Source organism: Suncus etruscus, chromosome 2, assembly GCF_024139225.1.
Source record: "Suncus etruscus isolate mSunEtr1 chromosome 2, mSunEtr1.pri.cur, whole genome shotgun sequence".
NCBI lineage: Eukaryota > Metazoa > Chordata > Mammalia > Eulipotyphla > Soricidae > Suncus > Suncus etruscus.
Window position 1 is genome coordinate 104,709,994 of NC_064849.1, and position 23,409 is coordinate 104,733,402.

The 23,409-nt window shown below is 37.3% G+C and overlaps 1 protein-coding gene across 1 annotated transcript in view; it reads right to left on the reverse strand.

Moving 5' to 3' along the window:
- Window positions 1-23,409, reverse strand: part of OXCT1 (3-oxoacid CoA-transferase 1) — a 138,799-nt gene that overhangs the window by 55,577 nt on the left and 59,813 nt on the right. Inside the window, exons 8-12 of the mRNA XM_049767688.1 lie at window positions 15,668-15,775; window positions 14,331-14,445; window positions 11,335-11,429; window positions 8,295-8,343; window positions 352-424 (exon numbers count right to left, since the gene is read on the reverse strand). Coding sequence (XP_049623645.1) covers window positions 352-424; window positions 8,295-8,343; window positions 11,335-11,429; window positions 14,331-14,445; window positions 15,668-15,775 — 440 coding nt within the window. The remainder of the gene's footprint in view (window positions 1-351; window positions 425-8,294; window positions 8,344-11,334; window positions 11,430-14,330; window positions 14,446-15,667; window positions 15,776-23,409) is intronic.

Below are 23,409 nucleotides of genomic sequence, written 5' to 3' on the forward strand. Positions count from 1 at the left end.
TGCCTGCCAGGAGCTATTTCTGAGCAGACAGCCAGGAGTAACCCCTGAGCAACACCGGGTGTGGCCCAAAAACCAAAAACAAAAACAAAAAAAAAATCCCACTTATGGAGATAGGTGTTTCTTTAAATAATAGGTTATTTACTTATGCCCAAATTTCAATTGTATTGAAATTCAAATGTGCTGAAATTTGGGCATAGAAAAATAATTTCACATCTGGTGCAGTCGAATGAGGCCCTGATAGATTTCTGGTGAGGAGACACAGCTACATTTCAGGGCCTGGCTAACACACTTCAGGGGTGACTCAGCTCATTCCATACCATGTGCAACACGAGGCAGTCCATTATTACATACCCTCTAATCATTGCAAATGATTCATCACTGGAGAAATAAGAGGCTCCTGGAAGAACAGTAACTGTTTCCTTGCCTAAACATACAAAGAGGGGGGAAAAGTGCAGACAATGAGACTTCTAATATTAACATGATAGAGAAAAGTCTGTACCTTTTGTTTCCTAAAGAACTCAAACTCCCTTTACCAAATGTGGTGCCATTTGAGGAAGCACGGAACACTAAGGAGGAACATTTTACCACCAACACTGCTCAGATTTGCTCTTGCATGGTGATCATAAAAAACAAACTAACCAAACCAATATTATTAATGCTCTGAAATTCTGTACAAATGATGCCTACACCCATCCCCACACCACCTATTACCACCATTACCCTTGCAAGCCCCTACGAAATGCCAATTGAGTGAAGAGGAGTAGAGGTTCCTGAGATGCACCTATCAAGAGTCATATTTACTATTAGGTCACTGGAGGAGAAAACAGTGGGGCAGTGATTAAGTAACATGATTTTAAAGGGAATGACACAAAATGATCCTCAGGTATTTCTTAAAAAATTAACAGCCTATATGGAGAAACAGGCCTAGTATCATTATTATCATTAGTATCATTGAGACCTGAATCTCTTCTCTCAATCTTTATTTCCCTTTTCTCCTTTGTCTTCTTTTTCCCTTTCATACTTCTGAATTTCTATTAAAGCCACAGTATTTTGACATAACATTCTAATATTGGACAGCATAGTCCATGTTAATTTCCAAGGGTTTCTCATGGAAAACTTTCTCCCCAAAGCCATATCACAGATAAAATTTCAGAGTTGGAAAAGATCTTCAAGGTAATCTATTCCCCATGCATCCAATGATATCACCTGCCTCGTATCAGAGCTTTCTTCTTGTGATCAATTTCATATCTACTCAAAGTTTTGGGTTCCAGGGTGGAGCTGCTAGTCTCAGTCACACTAAAGTGCACACAGGCCACTTTGTCAAAGACAAACATATAAAACTGAGAAGCCACCATATGTTAATTACCCTTGTGCTATGGGGCAGACTATAATGAAGGAGAGAAAGTTGAGATCTCAATTTTAAAAAAATGCTCCCAGACACAACCATACCAGTATGGTCTGACATGCCCAGCTGTGCAACATAGCTGCTTCCTGATGTCTCAAGTCTGGTCTAAAATCTAATTTCATCAACATTCCCTTCCATCTGAGCTCAAGTAAAGAAAACGAATAAAACTATTTGTAACATGCTGAAATATTTACTCCCCAAAAGAGTTTGATTCTAAATTAAGGAAAAGCTTACACATTTTTCATAAATTGAAATACTTTCTGCTGTGATTAAAGGGGCTTTTAAGAGCACATAGATTTAGAAAATTAAATGAAATGGTGTGTTCTAAGTCCTTTTACTAGTGCCTGACACACACACACACAAAAAGAATTCCATTGTTGTGAGTTTACATTACTATCACTGCTGTAATTCTTTACACCAAACAAACTTATAAAGAGACAGGACTACTCATCATACCTCAGGGGATTAGGCTACGGGTCCAAGAACTTGGTAATGGGACAGGTAATAAACTAGACAGGTACCTCTAAGTTTAAGATCAAGCAAAATTGTAATCATTTTAATACAACTTTATGCCAGCTAACTTAGTTTCTTAGTATTCTGGTGAGGTAGAAAGGCAAGGATAAAGTTTGTAAGGCAAAAATGATAAACATTAAAAAGCTCAGTTTGGTGGTGTCTCCAGGTTCTAAACCAAAATAAGTGCCAAAGGACAATCTATACTGGCTGATAGCATACAAAACATATTCTATATCAATTTATAGAAAAATTTTTATATGAAAAAAGATTTAGCCCATTCAAAATCCCTTCTCTCAAGGCATATGGCAGGATCCAGGGGCTTTAAAAACTCATAGTATTGATACACAATTATAGGACATTCCACCCACCAAAAGCTGAGTACAAATTCTTTTTAGTCAATGCTCATGGATTATTCTCAGGGATAAACCACATAATGGACACCAAACAAGTCTCCATAAAAATCAAGATAACAGAAATCACATCAAGTATCCTCTCAAACTTATGGAGTTTGTATCCTAGATACAAATGATAATAAAGAGAAGAACTGGCACAAATAAGTGACCTAACTTCAGACCTTAGTAATCAAGAACACTGGCAAAAGAGATAAAGAGTACAGGGGTTAGTTAAAGGTAGAAAATGAATTCAACCCTGGTTCAAATCCATGGTTATATCTACAGCACCTGAGCAGTGCCAGGCGTTATCCCTAACATCTGAACCAGTAGTAAGCTCTGAACACAAGGGATAGCCCCAAAAGAAACAAGAAAAGGAACAACAAAGCAAAAGTATGTTGAAGGAGGGAAATAATTAAATAGAAGTAGAAGTCAATATCAAGAAAATCAATAATGCAAATGATCAATGAAACCAAGTTGCTTTTTTTAAAGAAGTAATAATATATACAAAACTTGGTTACTCTCACAGAAAAAAAAGAAAATCTTGATAAAGTAGATGAGAGATTCAAGAGAGGAAGCTATAGCAGGCAGCTCATAAATATAAAAGATTTATGAGATTATTATGAGCAAATTTACTCTACTGAACTGAAAAATCTATAAAACATTTTTTTTTTTTTTTTTTTTTTTTTTTTTTTTTTTTTGGTTTTTGGGCCACACCCGGTAACACTCAGGGGTTACTCCTGGCTATGCGCTCAGAAGTCGCTCCTGGCTTGGGGGACCATATGGGACACCGGGGGATCGAACCGCGGTCCGTTCAAGGCTAGCGCAGGCAAGGCAGGCACCTTACCTTTAGCGCCACCGCCCGGCCCCTATAAAACATTTTTATTCTTTTACTTAGTTTGATAAGCTAGGAAACACTGTGGTAGGCACAACTGTATAAAGTTTTTCTTTTGTATTAATATCTTTATTTAAACACCTTTATTACAAATATTATTGTAGATGGGTTTCAGTCATGTAAAGAACACCCCCCTTCACCAGTGCAATATTCCCATCACCAATGTCCCAAATCGCCCTCCTCCCCACCCTACTCCCACCTGTACTCTAGATAGGCTTTCTGCTTCCCTCATTCATTCACATTGTTATGATAGTTCTCAATGTAGTTATTTTTCTAACTGCACTCATCACTCTTTATGATGAGCTTCATGTCTTGAGCTGGACCTTCCAGCCCTCCTTTCTTTGGTCTCTGAGAATTATTGCAAAAATAAGTATAAGACATTTTTAATCTTATAACTGCTCAAAACAGAGTCCCAAAGAAATAAAGAACTGGAGTAGACCTATAACCATGAAGGAAGTTGAAAGTGTTAACAAAACGTTCCCTAAGAACAAAACTCCTGGACCAGGTGAAGTCATTAGTGACTTCTTCCAAACATTTTAAGAGACCTTCTACCTATTCTTCTAGAGTTCTCTGGGCAAGTCCTTGAGAACACTTTAGAATGTCAAAATGTGGGCCAAACAATAACACAGCAGGAAGGGTGTTTGACTTTCATGTAGACAACCCAGGTTCAAACCCCGTATCCTACATGGTTTCCTGGTTCCAGCAGGAATAATCTCTGAGCATTGCTGCATATGGTTTAAAAACCAAAAATAACAATAGCAATAACAACAAAAGGGGGGCCAGAATGAATAATACAGCAGTAAGGTATTTGCCTTGCACAAATGACCTAGCTTTAATGCCCCAGCATCCTTTATGGTCCTCACTAAGCACCACCAGGAATAATTCCTGAGTACAGAGCCAGGAATAAGCACTGAGCACTGTCAGTTGTGCTCCCCTCAAACAAAAACAGGAGAAAAAAAAAGAATGTTAATATATTTGGAAAAATAAGTGCTGGAGAGTGAGGATGTCGTGGGGCTACCATTTAGTTCAGCCTTTTTAGAATTATTTGAGACCTCAAAATTAAAGAAAAGGGTCTGGAGAGCTAGTAAAAAAGAGTAGAACACTTGCCCTGCATGCAGCCAACCTGGACTTGATCCCTAGCATCTACTATAATTCACCAAATATTTCTAGGAGTAATTTCTGAGTGCATAACAAGGAGTAAAACCAAAGCATTGCGAGGTGTGGCTCCAAACTCAAAACAGCCCCCCAGAAATAAGAATGGAGCTCCCATGTAAATCTGTAATTCATCTCTTGACTACCTATCACATGAACACGAATACTTCTTTCTGAAAGGATAATGGTGCTCCTATGTCCATCTTTGCATTAGTTATAATAGACAAGATACAAAAAATATCCAAAAACTGATGAGTGGATTTTAAATATGTGGTGACAGTGCTGGAAAGACAGTAGAGTAGTTAAAGCATCTACCTTGTATGCAACTGATGCTAGTTTGATCTCCTATACCAAATGATCCCCCTGAGTACCAGAAGGAGTGTCCTCTGAGCACAGAGTCAGGAGGAAGTCCTAAGCACCAACAGGTATGGTACAAAAACAGAAACAAAATACACCTGTGGCTATATAAACATGATTAAATATTAATAAGCTGAAATTTTGCAGTGTGCTTCAACTTGGATAGAACTATGGACATAATACTAAGAAGTGAAGTGATACAGAAAGAAAAGACAAACCCCGGATGATCTCCATAACATAAAGAAAGGAAAGCCAGGAATTAAGAGAATTAGAATTAGAGCATTAGAGAATACCCAATAGGGGCCCAGAGAGATAGCACAGCGGTGTTTGCCTTGCAAGCAGCCGATCCAGGACCAAAGGTGGTTGGTTCGAATCCCGGTGTCCCATATGGTCCCCTGTGCCTGCCAGGAGCTATTTCTGAGCAGACAGCCACCCGGTGTCCCACATGGTCCCCTGTGCCTGCCAGGAGCTATTTCTGAGCAGACAGCCAGGAGTAACCCCTGAACACCGCCGGGTGTGGCCCAAAAACCAAAAAAAAAAAAAGAGAGAGAATACCCAATAAAACTCCGAGAAATGAGCAACAGAACTGTGCCTGTGAGGGTGCTGGGTGGGCAGGATGGAAAAGGAGCCTGGGATTATATTGAAAGGATCCTAGCAAACAGTGCTGCGATGGCAAATACAAAACAATGACACTGGTACTATTGTGTAAAAAATAATAATAATAACAGTAAAATAATAAACATCATGGTTCTTTCTAAAATGGTTTCAAAAGTAGCCATCTAAAAGATCATTTATTATTAAAATCAATATTAGAAAATAATAATGTAAATGCAAAATACAACATAAGACATATTAGAAATTTCATAGTTGCACTGGGATAATGTAGGACTGAGTTCAGGAAACTTCTGAAAGGTTCTATACATCGCTTTTTTACAACCTGAAAACTCAGGTAATCAATGATTGCAGCTCAAAGGGAAGGCCAGAGACCAAGTATGGGAAAAGGAGTTCGAGCTCCATCCAACATTTCACAATGAGTAAGTTTCCAAATCTGTAACAACTGTCCTCTTGAGACTAAAATGTATAATACTTATTAAAGTATGTCTAAACAGTACTATATAAGTGATAATTCAATTTTATGTAGCCATTTAAGATTATTACTTAGAAAGAAATATCCTCAGAAATAATCCTATTATTTAAAATTTTCATGTTTTAATTATATTTTAAAAAATCTAATTACAGATTATATATACTTTAGAGTCCTAATTATATTCAGCAATTTTAATACTCTAATTTTGTACATTCATTCCAAAAGGTTTTTATAAAATCCTTTTCATCAAGTTTTATTTTAATGGCTATATCAAACCTTGTACTCTGTGTTACAAAGTCAATCTTCTATGGAGAATGAATATTAAGTTGCCTTTTATAAAAATATATCCTTTCAAATTACTACAAACAATGGGCTGATGATCTTCTGGGTAATTTCCAAATTTGGGGAATAAAGGAAACCAACCATTTTAACTCTAGTTTCCCTAATGCTCCCTCAATAGACAAATCCAAAAGCTTCAGAAATCCCTAAAAAGATCTGTTGAAAGAGCAGATTATTAAACTGATTTACAGCTTGACCTCCCCAAAGCTAAGACTTGTTTTATTGCCAAGTACTTTAAGATAATACTGGCATTCCAGAAATTAAGATATGGAAATAATGATTCCATTAGGACGAAGTCTCAGTGGAATCAGAATGCCTACCATCCTCAGTGTTACTGAAAAGATCAACTACTTTACTTTTCCAGGGAAAGTAGGTTTATGAACCCAAGCCTAAACTTTGGAAAATAAAGTTATTCATTTTGCAAATAACCCACTAACATCATAAATTAATTAAACCAAGCAGCACATATTTTCGCAGATCAATGAGCTATTGCTAGAGGGCACAGTTCAATTAAATTACAGCCTTGGTTAAATGTCATTGCTTTATCACAGTGGGCCTTTCAGAGTTGAGTCGTGTTCACTAATTCAACTATTCAACCAGAAACTATTTTACTTTCAAAAATCCTAAGTATCAAACATCAATTCCTCTTGGCAGCTGGCCTTTATGTTCAGCTCATATTGCTTCTCTTCTCAGATTTACACATACTATTTTTGAATGTGAAGTAAGAATACTTTTGCGGGGGCTGAGTGAATATGAGTAGAAGGGTGAAGAAAATCATTGCTGGAATAAAAATTAACTTCTTATGGGCAGCCCCATTCTAAGAAAACCTTCAAGCTCAACTGAAGGCTGTGTTGCTTTAAACATGAGCAGTGATGAGGGTCAAAAAGTCTGACCAGGGGTGGAGACAGTACAGTGGGTAAGGTGCTTGCATGCCATTGTGGCTGACCAGGCTCAATCTCCACATCCCAAATGGTCTGTCACCCTGCCAAGAGTGATCCCTAAGTGCAGAGGCCGAAGTAAGCCTAAGCGCATCACTGGGTGTGGTCACAAAACAAACAAAACAGAACAAAAATTTCTGAGCTGGTTTCTCCCTGTAGGCCATTACTATATGTGATTGATTCCATGTGCTAGTCATGACTCACAATAAAAGGCAAGGCTGCCTCGATAGGAACAGAGCAGGCAAGACCAGACAAACACACTGAGCCTTTGTAGTATCACAGAGCCTTACTCAGCAGCAGAGCATCCTTGGATTTTGTATCTTAGCACCCTTAAACACCCTTGTAAAACCTAAGGGATATTCTTCCTCTCCTTGCCAGTAAGGACCGGAAAGGGAGCAAGTAACTGTGACAACAAAAACTCCCCAGGCTTCTTTTGCCCCTCTGGAGCCAGTCATCCCCCTTTGCATCCTAAAACAGATTTATTCCAATCTGGGAATGTGCCAACAGGGGGCACCAGCAAGAGATGGAGCAAAGGTGTGGAAGTCCCCTCCATTCCACTAACATGCCCCATTCCCAACACCAGCGTCTGCAAGAGAGAGGTGCTCCTCTACCAAGTTTCCCTTTTTTTTAAAATTTATTTGTTTGTTTGGGGAGCATGCCTGGCAGTGTTCTGGGGCTACCTAGTGGCTTTACATTCAGCAATCACTCCCAGTGTGTTCAAGGGACGCCAGCTACTCCATAAGCCTTAAGTGTGACTCCATGTGATGCTTCACCAACCTTGACATTAATCCTGTCTTCTCTCTTGTAACTTGTCCCTCACTGAATTAACTTTATTCCATTTGGGAAGGAGTGATAGTTATAGGCAGAACCCTGAGTAAACCCCACCAAAGTTCTGCAAAAGGGACCTGACAACCAACTAGGCAATGGAGGAAATAGGTGGGCTTATATTTCCTCCTCAATAAAAATAGAGAATAGAGTAGCAACACTACAAGAAATGAAAAAAAGTTAGCAAAATAGTATAAGGAAGGCACTTGCCTACCATGCAGCTGACCCCAGTTCCCTGAGCACAGAACAGGACTAAGTAAGCCCTGAGCACTACCAACCAAATGAACAAGAATCAAGCCTAATTGATAGCAGTATGAGGCAACATAGAAAAAAAATTAAAAGCAAAAAACATTTGGGGTAGTGTTGGAGAACTGTGATGAGTAACTTTCTTTACCTGCATTAATTAGGTCAGCATCAACCTCATTTTGTAAAGGATAGGGACCCTGTCAAATAAAGCACACATTTGATTAGCAACAGATATTCTGTTTGACTGAATCACACCCCAGACACACAACTTCTCTAAAAACCCAAGAAAATTATTATCAACAGAATCTTTCTTTTTTTCTCTTTTTTTTTTGGGGGGGGGTCACACCTGGCAATGCTCAGGGGTTACTCCTGGCTCTACGCTCAGAAATTGCTCTTGGCAGGCTCGGGGGAATACTGGGATTCGAACCACCGTTCTTCTGCATGCAAGGCAAACCCACTACCTCCATGCTATATCTCTGGCCCCAGATTTCTTTTTTCTTAATGGGGAAAGGTTAAATCAATCCTGCACTGCTCAAGTCTAACTTCTGGCTCTGTGCTCAGAGATCACATCTGGAGATGCTCAAGAGATGGAACCTGGGTTAGCCACATGCAAAGCAAGCACCTTAATTTCAGTATTAATTCTCTGGTCCACACGGGTTCACTTCTTCTACACTAATCAATACAATTAAATAAGTTAACATATTTTTTAAAAAATTACCAAAGTTTGAAAAGCATGTTATAATTAGAAATAGAGGTTAATAAACTTAAAGGTAATTATTTAGTGCCAATGATGCAGTTAAATTTTTCTGTTAATTTAAATAAGGCAAACAAAATGGCAATGAAATTGGACAAGCAAAGTTTCAACTTTTTGGGATGCTGGCACCAAAAGGTTAAATATGACAAGGTCTTAACTTTTCTCTCATTACATTGGATTATATTTATAGTCAATTACATTGGATTGAAAGCATTCTTTTTCCCTTGCCTAGCTATTTTCAGTGAATATTTTTAATTTTTGAAATATTTTTACAAGGCATCTCTAACTAGTAGGATGGGACAAGCAGTTTCAAGACATATTTAGTAGAAATGGAGGAAATGATAAAAGAGAAGATATAACATAGGACCTAAAATGAGCAAGTATTGGTTTTGAAATTTTAATATACTTTCTATAGAAGAACCAATATTTCCAACAAACCAAGAAGCCAATTAAATATATCAATGTGGCAACTACAGTTTTAGATCTAGGCAAATTTTCTTTTTAACAGTAATCATGGGTAATTCACATCAAATTATTTCCCTTACAGAATTGAGTTTAGTTGGGGTTGAGGGAAAACAGTAGTGTGGTACTGAAACATTCTATGAACAAAATTCTGTCATTAAAAGATTATAAATTATAATGTCTATAATTAATAAAACAAAGATTGAGCCAGAGAGAAAGTATAGCTTTTAAGGCTCCTGCCTTCAACATAGCCAACTTGGGTTTGATTCCTGGCACCACATATGATCACTAAATATGACAAGGAGTGAGTGATCCCTAATCACAGAACCAGGAGTAAGCTCTGAACAAAGCTGGGTGTTGTCCAAAACTTGTAATAATCATAATCAGAAATTGTCATCATCATAGATAATCATCATAAATTTAAAGTATTCCTTGTCTTCAAAGTTAGGAATTTGATTACCCTATATAATTTCTAAGGTATCTTTAAAATATCTTGAGGGACCAGATAGCATAATTATCTGGAGTAAATACTGTACTTTGCATGCAGGAGGCCAATTCTACCTGTTCCCCAACCTGTAAATACTAAGCCTTCTAGAGTAGGACCTGAGCACCACCAGGGACAGCAGCCCGCAAATAAGATAGGAGTAAAAAGTTAAGACCTCAATTTTCTTTTGTCCAGACACAAAGGAATTTCTAAGAGTTATGATTAATCCATCAGACTGATGACCTATCCATGATTATTGTTAGTATTTTAAGTACTGGATATACTATTTCTTTATATATAATTTTTATCACAACAGTTAAGAGATACCAAGAAACAATAAAATATTATGAATTTACATATTAGAAATTCTCATCGCCACAATTAATAAATTAAAATGACATCCAGGAGCAAAGGATTTCTAAATTACATTATTTTGAATTAAAAGTACAGTCACATTCTGTGGGCTATTTAACTCATTAAGAAGGTTAATATTGAGGATGAGAAAATTCTACTTTAAACAAAAACCTCACAGTAATAATTAACCGAGAATTTCAAAGCTGACTAGACTAGGACCAAAGCAATAATACAGCAGGTAGGGTACTGGTCTTGCATAAGTCGACACATCCCATCTGGTCCCTAAACCCAGCCAAGAGTAATCCTTGAGCACAGCCACGAGTAGGCCCTGGGCACACTCAGGTGTAAATCCAAAACAAAAATAAATAAAACAAATAACAATGGGGCTGGCATGATAGAATTGCATGTAGAGCATTTGCATATAGCCGACCCAAGCTCAATCCTCAATATCCCCTATGGTCCCTTGAGCCTGCCATGAGTGATTTCAGGAGCAGCCCCTGAGAGTTTCTGGGTGTGGCCCAGAAACAAGCAAACAAAAAACCAAATAACATCAACAACAAACAAACAAAATAAAGTTATCTGGAATAATTCAACTTTCAACTAAGTTCCTGCACTAAAATAGCAATCTTACTCTTCAGTTTCTTATTTGACCTTATTTAATTTAACATAGAACAATTAATGACTGTCGTTACCTTTTCCAGGCATATAAATATTAAAACTCATTAACTTTTGTATTCTTTTAAAAACTGTGAACTACTTATACTGTAAAATTAGTAATAAAGGGAAAGTAAAAAGCTTAAAACTAGAGAGAAAGAAAGAAAAAAGAAATAAGAAAATCAAGAGAAAGGAAGGAAGGAAGGAAGGAAGGAAGGAAGGAAGGAAGGAAGGAAGGAAGGAAGGAAGGAAGGAAGGAAGGAAGGAAGGAAGGAAGGAAGAAAGAAGGGAGGGAGGAAGGGAGGAAGAAGGAAGGGAGGAGAGGGAGAAAGGAGGGAAGGGAAGGGAAGGAAGGAAAGGGAGGAAGAAAGGAAGGATGGAAGGAAAGAAGGAAGGAAGGAAGAAAAACTAGTAAACACAGAAGAAAGCAATGATGTCCCGTTCTCTTGCAAAACTGGAAAAATCAAATATTTATCTTACCAAACCCAACACTCCATTTTCACTTTGCAGATGAACAGTCATATCTGGACTGATAAAGTTGCTAGCCAGAAGTGGAATTCCAATGCCCAGATTAGCTAGGAAAAAAAGTTAAGGTCCAGAAGATAAAATGTAGAGAAATTATGCCATAACCGTTTTACATATATAAAAATCTGAATGGAAACCTGCTCTAAAGGTACTTGATCTAAATGCAATTACTGACTACATTTCCAATCACCCTTTGGGCAATAATTTATACTTTTTCTAAAAGTTAAAGTCTCTAAATAATGACAGCCTCTTCAATAATTTAAAATGCTTTCCATCAAGTTACCAAAGTGCTGGCATCAGAAAACTAACCTCAGGGTTATTTTTGGCTGTAAGATTTATCTTATTTTCATTAATGTATTTAGAAAAGTTGAAGTATATAATATGAATTATTAAGTCTATCCTATAATTAACATGATTTGACATTAAATGTTTGTTTAAAAAATTTAGTTCAAGATTCCAACAATAACATGATTTAATATTATAAAATGGATGGTCAAATTTTAGTTAAAAATATTTCTAGACAATACTGAAAGGCCTAAAAGTATATGGATATCGTTGGGACACTTTTTTTGGGGGGGGGTCACACCCAGTGTGGACACTGATTATTCTTGGTCTATGATTAGGAATTACTACCGGCAGAGCTGGGGGACCATGGGATGCTAGAATCAAACCCTGGTCAACCACATGCAAGGCAAGCACCCCACCTGCTGTACTATCACTCCAGTCATCGTTTGGAAATTTGATTAACACTTATTAGAACTGATTAGTCTCTAAGATATAAAGAACAAGGGAGAGTGGGTGTTAGAGTCAAGAAAATACATGTGAGACCATATAAAAGTAATAATATTATGGTTCCAAATAGTTAACTTAAAGTGTTGAATCTTCCTCCTAAGATGATCAATCTAGGATCAGACCTGATTTGTACTCAGTGGTGTGGGTTCTTTTCAACACAAGCAGTCTAATATTATCAGAGATCATGGGAAAAATGTACCAAGACCTACTGCCTGTTCTGTTACTTGCATCACACACCATGAAGCTCCACAGAATCAGTGCAAAGAATGATGGTAGTCATGCTTCTTGAAACTTCATGTTTCTAGAAACTCCATCTTTAAAAATATATGTATCGTATTCAGCATTCACCAAATATATATCTTTTATTATGTAGTATTTTTACTTCTGTGTATTTGTAATATGTGGTCTATTTTTTCATATATATTGAAACCTTGGCAACATGATAGACTTAACTGCTATTTAAGTCGGTTCAAAATAATCCAAGTATTCATTGAGCTAAGTTATATCTACCTATCTTTTAAGAAAACACCTAAAACAGATCTAGAATTACTCACTGAATAGCTTAACAAAAGTATAGACCCAAAAGGGTACACTCCCAGGATCACTGAGAAGATCCACAGGAGGAACAAAGTGTTGTTGAGAAAACTGTGTTTGTGGCCAGAGAGATAGTATAGCATTAAAGGCACATGCCTTGTACAAGGCTAAGTCCTCAGCACTACATTCTCACCCAAGCATCACTAGCTCAGCTCTGGTGACTGGGGTGATTTATAGCACCACAGAGCCTGAGCATAACAGCATCCTTGGACCTGAGTCATCCACCAGGCTGAGAATCACTGAAAGTGCCCTTGGGAGGCCTTATCAAAACAGAAATTTGGTCTTAGGTTTCAATGAGAATATAAATGTTAGAGTATAGCATAGCACTGGTTATTGCTAACACTTTGGAAAGTTGTGTTCTGGTGCCAGGGATTCAACCCAGGGCTTCCTACATACAAATCTGAAACCCATACTGTCTTATTTTTTTGTTTTGGCAGCACTCAGGGGTGACTCCAGGCTCTGAGCTCAGAAATTACTCCTGCCAGGCTCTGGGACCATATGAAATGCCAGAGATCATACCCAGGTTAGCCATGTGCAAGGCAAATGCTCTACCCTGTGCTATCACTCTAGCCCAATATCTTTTATTAATCACTTTATTTAAGCACTATTGTTATAAAAGTGTTCATTGTTGAGTTTCAGTCATAGAATGTACAACATCCTTCAGCAGGCCACCCCTCCCACCACCTCAAAGAGTCCCATTTCCCTTCCACTCCGAATCCCGCCTGTCTCAGAGCCAGACAATTTGCTTCTCTTTCTCCTCCTCCTCCTCCTCCTCCTCCTCCTCCTCCTTCTTCTCTCTCTCTCTCTCTCTCTCTCTCTCTCTCTCTCTCTCTCTCTCTCTCTCTCTCTCTCTCTCTCTCTCTCTCTCTCTCTCCCTCCCTCCCTCCCTCCCTCTCTCCCCCACCTCCCTCCTCCCTTCCCGCATATCTTTCTCTCTCCTTTCTCTCCCCCTGCTTTAGACACAGTGAACAGCATAATTGTTAATGGAGGGGTGCCTTGCATGCCACATTCTTTCCTTTCAGCACTGAGTTCTTGTCCAAGGCCTCAAGTTCCAACTATCATTATCATAGTACTCCCTCTCTACTCTAAATACTCTTTGAGGTGAACTTCCTACCTTGGGCTGGATCTCTTGACCCTTATCTCATCTCTAGATATTATTACCATATTGTCTCTTGCTCTTCTTATATCTCACAATGAGTGAGATAATTCTATCCTTTTCCCTATGACTCGTTTAACTCAGCATAATAATCTCCTAATTACCATTGGCCAAATCCAAAATTGTAATGAAATCCACGGCATATTAAAAATATGTAAATGTTTTACTGCCATTTAGTTTCAGGAAAGAAAACAACTGGATTTTATAGATTTTAATGTCTTTAGAAATTACACGGCACATTTTTTGTGTGTGTGTGTGTGTGTGTGTGTGTGTGTGTGTGTGTGTGTGTGAGAGAGAGAGAGAGAGAGAGAGATTTATAAGTTGACAATGTTAAAATTCATTAGAGAAACATCATATGCATGGAGAAAAGTGAAACGTCTATGCTCAGCCCCAGAAATATCAAGGATACCATACATGCCATCCTCAAATTCAAGAGCCGCTCGTTTGATGATACGCTCTCTCACATTATCTCCAGATTTACCAGATTTCACTTTCACATCTTCACCTTTTCGGACTGATAAACGCTTTAAAATAAACAAAAATAACAATTGATGATTGTGATAAACTATTTTAGTACTGCTGAAATATGAATTTTTTGGGTGATTTAAAAAAAAGTGTCACCCATTACTCCTATAAGACAAATCTACAATTATACCAGAGAAATTTTTAAAAGAATAACATCCGTGACATTTATATTTGAAGATAGGCATCATTCTTTAGAAAGCAAGTAAAAGAGGTCCTATTAATTTGAAGAGATAGAGATACTTGTAATGTCTTGTTTTGAAATAAATAAATAAAAACTTTTTTATTATCACATTGAATGCTTCTATGGTTGTCCTTCAGACGTCTACAAATGAATTCTTGGTGCTCAGGGATAAAACCAGAACAAAGGAAAAGGAACAGACCTTGAAAATCTGTTTCTGCAGGGCTGTCAGAATGTGTTTACCAGGTACTGCTGCCAATCGCCTATTTCCACCTGCAGAGTCTAGACTGGTTTTGCTACAAGTGCATCAACAGGGAGTCACAGAAATATCCAAAAACCAGCCAGGAAATTATTTCCAATACTAAATCTCCCTGACACTGGCAGGTTCTGTTTGCAAATGTTCCATTGTTTCTTTCACCCAGGCATTAGTTTTAGATGGCAGAGAAGCTTTCTGTTCAAGTCCACAGTGTTTTTGATAGCCAAATATCACTAACTTCAGATCTCTCCTGTGGACAACTCCTAAATACTTCTCAATCTTGTTACCAATTCTGATCAATCTCCAAGGCTCTCACAGTAACTTTGTTATATCTGTTTTGGTATCAACTCCTGACTACAATCTTGTAACCAACAACTTCCCAGAACCCAATGGAAATTATGAGCTTCCTATACTCACAAAGGCCAAAGATAAATATTTCTGGATAAACAAACATGATCATTCCAGCAGGGACAAAACCACCAAAGATCCATTATTTCTCCTCTTCCCATAAGACAGTCAAAACCAGGACTCATAAATTATAACAATTATAGAAGCTTGGAAGTACCAAGCTAGAAAATCACATAGCCTGATGTACATACTTTGTGAACACAATAGATTCTGATGCTGCACAGTAATGCAAGCAATCAAATCTCAAGATGAACCCGTGAAAAGCAACTACTACTACGATTTCCCATTCGGCTCCAATTTCCTGTCATCTGAAGGGAGCTAGGGAACCATAAATTTGATCATCGGTAGATAAATGATGACAAAGAGCTAAGTCAATTACCTCAATTCTTTTCTCATATTTCTCTCCCTTTATAAGGCGATGAACATAAATCTTGGGAATATGAATATCTTCTGGAGCAAATGATCCAATATCCACAATTTCTTCAACCTAGGGAAAGAGCAAATATTTTTTTAAATAGTGAGAGTTCAAACTGAGGACGTATTTTTTGTTCTTCTAGGTCCTCTTTTGTGGGGGCTTCTTTTTTTTTTTTTTTTTTCCTGAATCACCTTTAGAGGTGCTCAGGGTTTACGTTTGGTTCTTTGCTCAATGATTACTCCTGGCGGAATTCAGAGGACCATATGAGGTGTTAAGCATTGAATCCACTTTGATGGCATGCAAGAAAAGCAAATACTATCTCTCCTGACCCTCAAACTGATTTTTAAGTAAAGTTTATGTATTTTTCAGCCCCAATATAAGTTGTCTATTAAGTGTACCAATACACAAGAACAGATAAAAGAGTACATATATATGAATATGAATATGAATACAACACGCACATGACACTTTTCAAGCCATAAAAATGAAAGACTTTAATGACACGTATCTAAACATAAAGTGCAGAACATAAAGCTCCAGCACTTAATTTGTGCCTAAAACAGCCTCAGTTACAAATTTCTCAAATGATTTCTCAGTCAAGCTGCTAGAACTTTAACAAATTGCAGCTCAACTATGCAAAACTTGTAAGTACATTCTTTAAGCCTAGATATTCAAAATTATTGGAAAATTTATCATATAAAAGACAAAAATCTGTGGCAACATCTGCTTGGTCAATGGAAGAGATTTTTAAATATAGATACAAATGCTACTTGTAACAGTTTTTAATTATTCCTGTGGCTTCCTAGGACAGAACTGTGATCATTGAAATCTTTTCTCTTAAAGACACACCATGAATTCCGGTATGAATCTTTTGGTAAGAAAATATTAATTACTAATTAGTAATACTTAATTTAATTATAAAGTCATTTGCAATATAAGCTTTATTTTTATATACTTTATAAAATTTAATTTAATTATTATTAGTCACTTGCAATATAAATTATTACAATAACAATATAAAATGCCCTGGTGTCCTATTTTGTAATTCATATATTCATATATATATAAATAATATGAATCTAGAAAACTCAGGTCAACATTGTTGTGATCAAAGACTTAATTAACATTTCAGTTCCAAGAAAAAATATTATCTTGAAGACTGTGAGTGCACAGTTTAATAATATCATATCTAAAGCAAATAATTATTTACTTAAATGGTCAAAGAAATCTGAATTCAAATTCTCTCCTGAACTAATAAATAAACTCTTCAGAAAATTTTAAGGTTATATAGTCTTCTGTATGCTATATGCCATCACCATACAAGAATCATGGTAGTTATTCTGTTCTACTTCCAAATGGCTGAAAAAAGAACAGGACATGGAGGATCAAATCTACTTTCATAACACCAGTATTTTGTGTAAATTGAAGAGTGCCTTTATGTGAGTCAGTTAACATGTGGGAGTTGAAGTTAAAACTATGGGTAGAGATAAGTACCTGTATTCATCTCAGAATGAATCAGGGAAGGCCTGAGGCCTCTCCATCATTATACTCCTCTTCCCCCCACTGCAAATCTCTCAAGCTCTTATATATCCTACAGTAGGTGGTAACGAGACTGAAGAAAAAATGAAGGTAGGAAATACAGAACAGCTAAGCACTGCTGCAAATAGTTTTGCAACTTTGCCAGTGGAACTCGATCACTTCTTTATAATAACTTTTCCAAGCCTTCAAAAAGATTATTGGCTTTATTATTGATTAGTATTTTTGGGAGTTGGTTTTGTTTTTGAAGGGGACACGGGGAGTGCTCAGAACAGGTGCTGGGTTATAAGCTCAGAGATTACTCCTGGTGGGAGTTGGAGAACCACATGAGGGGCTAAGGATAAAACCAGAGTCAGCAGCAGGCAAGACAAGCATCTTACCTGCTTTATTATTACTCTGATTAGAGGTTCTTTACTTAAAATGCCTTTAGAAGGCTGATAGTGAGAACAAGAGGTAAGATGCTTGATTTGCATGTAGCTAACCCCAGATGGATTCCAGCACCACAAAATGGTTATTGGAACACCAGAGGTTACTACTGACCACAGAGCTAGGATCAGTCCCTGCGCATCACCAGATGTAAGAAAGGAAAGAGAAGGGGAAAGTGAAAGGGAAGAGAAAGTAAAAATTCTTTGAATATTAATCTATTATCCTCAAGATACACACAAATGCTTACTAGTCAGAAAATATTAAGCACAGCATCACTTAAAATAATAATGGATTGAAAATAACCTCGATGTCAACAAGATACTAGTAAAATGTATATATGGTACATCCATGCATTAAGTCAATATTATGTACTCACAAATGTTTCTTTTAAATGCATAAATAAGACATTAAAAGCAGGTAGGGAACTTATTTTACCTGGCCAGCCTGTACTCAATCCCAGCATTGTCTCTGATCCCCAAGCTCACCAGGAGTGATCCCTGAGCAGTTAGGAGTAAGCCCTGAGCACTACCAGGTGGTACCAAACAAACAACAAGCAAGCAAGCAAAAAAAAAAAAAAAAAAAAAAAAAAAAAAAAAACAGTATAAAAAGCTCTCCTATAATTTTTTTCATAAAATGTTGGGCTTTTTGGCCAAAACAATTATTTCTTTATTTGCATCAACAGGGAATAGAATCAAATGGCAACAGTTATCCCTGGGTGATAATGCAAGGCACTTTTTTTTTCATTTTTATAATAAAGAAGTAAAAACATACAAACATTTTTTAAGATAGAAAAAGACACCAAGGGCCCGGAGAGATAGCACAGCGGTGTTTGCCTTGCAAGCAGCCGATCCAGGACCAAAGGTGGTTGGTTCGAATCCCGGTGTCCCATATGGTCCTCCGTGCCTGCCAGGAGCTATTTCTGAGCAGACAGCCAGGAGTAACCCCTGAGCACCGCCGGGTGTGACCCAAAAACCAAAAAAAAAAAAAAAAAAAAAAAGAAAAAGACACCAAGTAAGCATTTCCAAAACTAAAAAAATATATAAGTGCGGGCTATGCCAAATTCCTTAATTAGTTGAAAGACATGTTGAGAAAGAAAATGAACTCTTAAGAAAAGCTGCCAATTTCTAAACCCTAAAAGCACTTAGAACATGATTATGCTTTTGCAAATAATAATGTAAGGCATTTTCCACATCTAATGCTGTCCCAGTGTCAGGCTGTCATCTCTCCCGCTGGAATGACTGCAGCAGCTTCCTAACACTCTATCCCTGGCTTTACCCTTCAACAAGGACAAGAAACAATGGAAACGGGCAAAAGAATGTAATTTTCTCACTTACACCAGAATGTCGATGATAGCCAATCACCTTTTTTAACTAGTGCCAAAAAAGTTTTCATTTAAAAACCACCCAATTAAGACAAAGTTTTTTTCATCAAGGGCAATTATATCATAACTTTCATAACAAACAGAACCTATGTGAGTGAAGCGATTCTGATGAAAACAGTCTGGTTAAATGTAACCAGTTGCACACTTTGTCACCCTAATATGAATGATTTACGTATTGTTGAAAGTGCATGTGCAGCATTTGTCAAAACAATACCAACACTCAAGAGTATTGGATTTGTCTATAAAAAAATCAAAGCTTTCTCAGAGTTGGTTAGTGGAGTTAATGGCAAAGGAAGAAAATATTTGAAGTACAAACCCAAAGAAGAAAACATATGTTTTCAGACAATCTGTGAAAAGAGCTTAAAAAAAAAAAAAGAAACAAAACTATCTAAATGCTAGATCTGAATCAAATGTGGGTTCTGGGCTAGTTTCTCTGTGGTACTGAAAAAGAAAGAACCAATTTGAGAAGCCTAGACAGATCAGGCAATATCCACAGAACCAACAGAAATCTAAAAAGAAAGACAAAAAGAATCAGCTTGTTAAGAAAAAATGTAAGAATGAAAGCTCACAAGAGCACTCATAGTCAGCAGAAATGCACCCCTAAAATCAGAAGTGAATACAAGATACAAAAAACATACACACACACACACACACACACACACACACACACACACACACACACGAAAAAAGAAAAAGCTTTCACACAAAACAGCAGGCATAATTGTCTTCAGACAAAATCAAAATGGCAGAAGTATAGCTAAGAACCATCCAGACTTCTCTCTGGCTCTATGCAAAATCTAAGACACACCATCTGGTACAAAGAGATATCCAGACAGTTAAGGTTTCTCTAATTAGTACTTGTCTTCAGTCATTAACAGGAAAATAGAGAATAGAAAATGTGATTATTATTAATTTGAATTGCAAAAGTTGCTTTCTCTGCCCTACATTCATTCTACTTTATAATTCCAGAAAATTTTATTTTAAAGGAAGAAGATGAATTTGTCCTAGAGTAACAATGATATTTTTAATGTTCACTTGGCAATATTATTTATATCTCACCTTAAGTTTTTACTTTTTATTTTAGGGAAAACCTTAATCTGTTATAGGTGCACAAATAGGTCAGCCTGAAGACTATCTGTGGAAAAGGCTATACAGTTGTTCACCTGCACACATTGAATATCACGCCTGGACACCTGCATGCTACACACCTGACACCTGGAATCATGAAACCTGTACACATCTAAACTCACTACCTGTATACTCAGATGCCTGCACATCTGTTGCCTACCTATAATGTGACATCAGTATACTTGCATGCCTATATACCTAACACCTGCATACCCGCACACCTAACATCTGAACATATGAAACTTGTACACATGAAGACTTGACACCTGTACACTGGATGCCCGCACACCTGTTGCCTACACACTTTTATACCTGTGCACATGGCATCTGTATGTGTGCATGCCTGTATATCTGATACCTGCACATCTGTAGAAACCTCTATACCTGTATATCTGCACATTTGTACACCTGAAAACTGAGCACTTACACACTTGTATGCCTGTACACCTAAACATAAGCACTCTTATATAACTGTACAACTGTACACATAACAACTGTTATGTCTGCATACCTGTACACTGGGCATCTATATACATGTAACTTGTTCTACCAACATGCCTGCATACCCATCAGCCTGACACCTGATTACCTACATGTCTGTACATCCATACACCTGACACTGCACACTTGCACTTCTGCACACCACATGGCATTTTGTGGGACAGAGTAAGTGCTGCTGCTAGAAGAAGTGTTTGAAGCACACAGTGAAATTTTTCCAAAATGTATCTTTCCAATAAGCTTCTGGATTATTTTGCCAAGAAATAGACAAAAAGAAGCTATAAAGTTTAGAATCATAAAAGATAAAAAAAATACTGTAACCCCAAGTTAGAACACAGGCATAAAAGACTGAAAAAAAGGAAAGAAGGCAACGAACAATAACTGAGCATAACTCGCTGCCCGTGGGCCACAAACGGCCCTCCGTACAACGTTTTGTGGCCCTGCCCTAGAGGAATCTTTTTTTGTTTTGTTTTGTTTTAGTTGTTTGGGTCACACCCCCCAATGTTCAAGGCTTACTACTGACTTTGCACTCAAGGATCACCCCGACTTTGCCTCCTGCGGCCCCCAGGTAAATTGAGTTTGAGACCCCTGTTAGATGCAGGCAACTTTAACCCAGGAAATGGGTACCCTTTGGGGAAATGGGAAGCAATAAGATAGGAAGTGCAATGAGTCCGAAGAGCATCCTGCTCTCAAGGCCAAAGGAGGGGGGAAGAGTTTTACAAAATCCAAAGAAGTGAGCAGAGTTTATCTTCTCCAACTTCAAGGTAAAGGATGATGTAAGTACAAAAATGAAGGCACAGGAACCAGGGACATATCTCAGAATGCACTTGCCTGCATGGCTGAGGCCCTAGTTTAAGTCTAAACACAAAAATATTTTTCTTAGGCAAATACAACAACTAAAAATGACTGACACAGGGCCAGCGAGGTGGCGCTAGAGGTAAGGTGTCTGCCTTGCAAGCACTAGCCAAGGAAGGACCTTGGTTCGATCCCCTGGCGTCCCATATGGTCCCCCCAAGCCAGGGGCGATTTCTGAGAGCTTAGCCAGGAGGAACCCCTGAGCAAACAAACAAACAAACAAACAAACAAAAAAAAATGACCGACATAAGTTATCTATACAGAAAGACACATGCGATGTATTGTATATATACTATCAGGTAACTAAATATTTATCAATTTGTATCCTTATAACTGATGGCAAACATGAGTGGCTATTACTGCAACCTGGCTGACTGGAACGCATACCAACAGACAGATTGAAATATCCAGTACAAAGGAACCTGATAAATGCCAGCTTCTGTGTCAAGAAAACAAACAAATATCTGGGAAACCATAGAACTAGCAGCAAAATGTGGAGAATGTATTTAAAATAAATTTAAAAGGAGAAAGAACTACAGTTGGCAGAGATGTGGCTCCATTTGATTTGTATCCATTTCTTCTAGGTGCTCATGTTTAGTAGCATAAAGTTTCTCAAAGCAACTGTAGTCCAATGCTGAAATCAGTGAAAAATACAAATAAAATGAAAAAAGTTTGACCACATGGGATAAAATATTTGTATACCATGTAATAACAGTGGAAAGATATCGAAGATACATGAAACTCACAAAATTAAGCAACAATAAAAAGATGGGGAGAATAGCTAAACAGTTACTTCACCAAAGAACATAGATGGCCAACAGACACATAAAAACAGCTCATTATTAATTCTTATCAGGAAATAAAAATCATAATGAAATATTCTCTCATACAGTTGAGAAAGACTTATTTACTAGAAATAGTAAAAAAAAAAAAAAAGGCAAAAAGTTCTGATGAGGGTGTGGAGGAAAAGGAACCCTAACACACTATTAAAAAAAATAAAGGGATAAAGAACTTCATATTATTGACCACATAATGAGAATTCTCACCAAATTATAGAGAATAGCTTAGTTGAAAAAAAATTTTTTTTTTGGTTTTTGGGTCACATCCAGCAAAGCTTAGGGGTTAATCCTGGCTATATGCTCAGAAATCGCTCCTGCATTTTCCGGGGACCATATGGGATGCCAGGATTTGAACCACCATCCTTCTGCATACAAGGCAAATTCCTTGCCTCCATGCTATCTCCCAGCCCCTAGTTGAAATTTTTAGTAGAAATTACAAAACAGGCCCAGAAGAAGGTGCTTTCAAGATGGTGATTACATAAAGAAAATCTTCTGTTCACTGTATTCTGCTGATTATTTCTACATTCTGACAAATTCCATCTTTCAAGATGAAACAATGAGAGAAAACATGACTCTGGGCATATAACCCATGAAGATTTTTCTTGGTAAAGTAGAAGTGATGGAAATCTTGAAAGAAGGTGACAATGTAAAATTGGAATTTGTAACATAAAAGGAATTGAACCCTGGAGAAACACAGAAACGTATCCTGTTCTTTGAAGAAAAACATATTTCAAAAAGTTGAAGAAAAAGATAAGCTGAATCAAGTGGTCAGAATCTCCAAATGACAAATGGGTTTCTGAAATTCTCAACATACACATATCTGCTCTGACCATATAAAATCAGATAGTCTTGATGGTGAAGAAAATGAAATAAGAATAAGTATAAAATGGACAGTTATGTGTCTCCACATATTTTTTAAAAAGACTCATGCACAGCTCAGGATGACTGAGAGGCCCCTGAAACCTGAGAGGTATGTCAAAAGGTGAAAATTGGGAATAAAATAAGTTACATCCAAAGTGCTAAACATGATGAAAGAGCAGTTT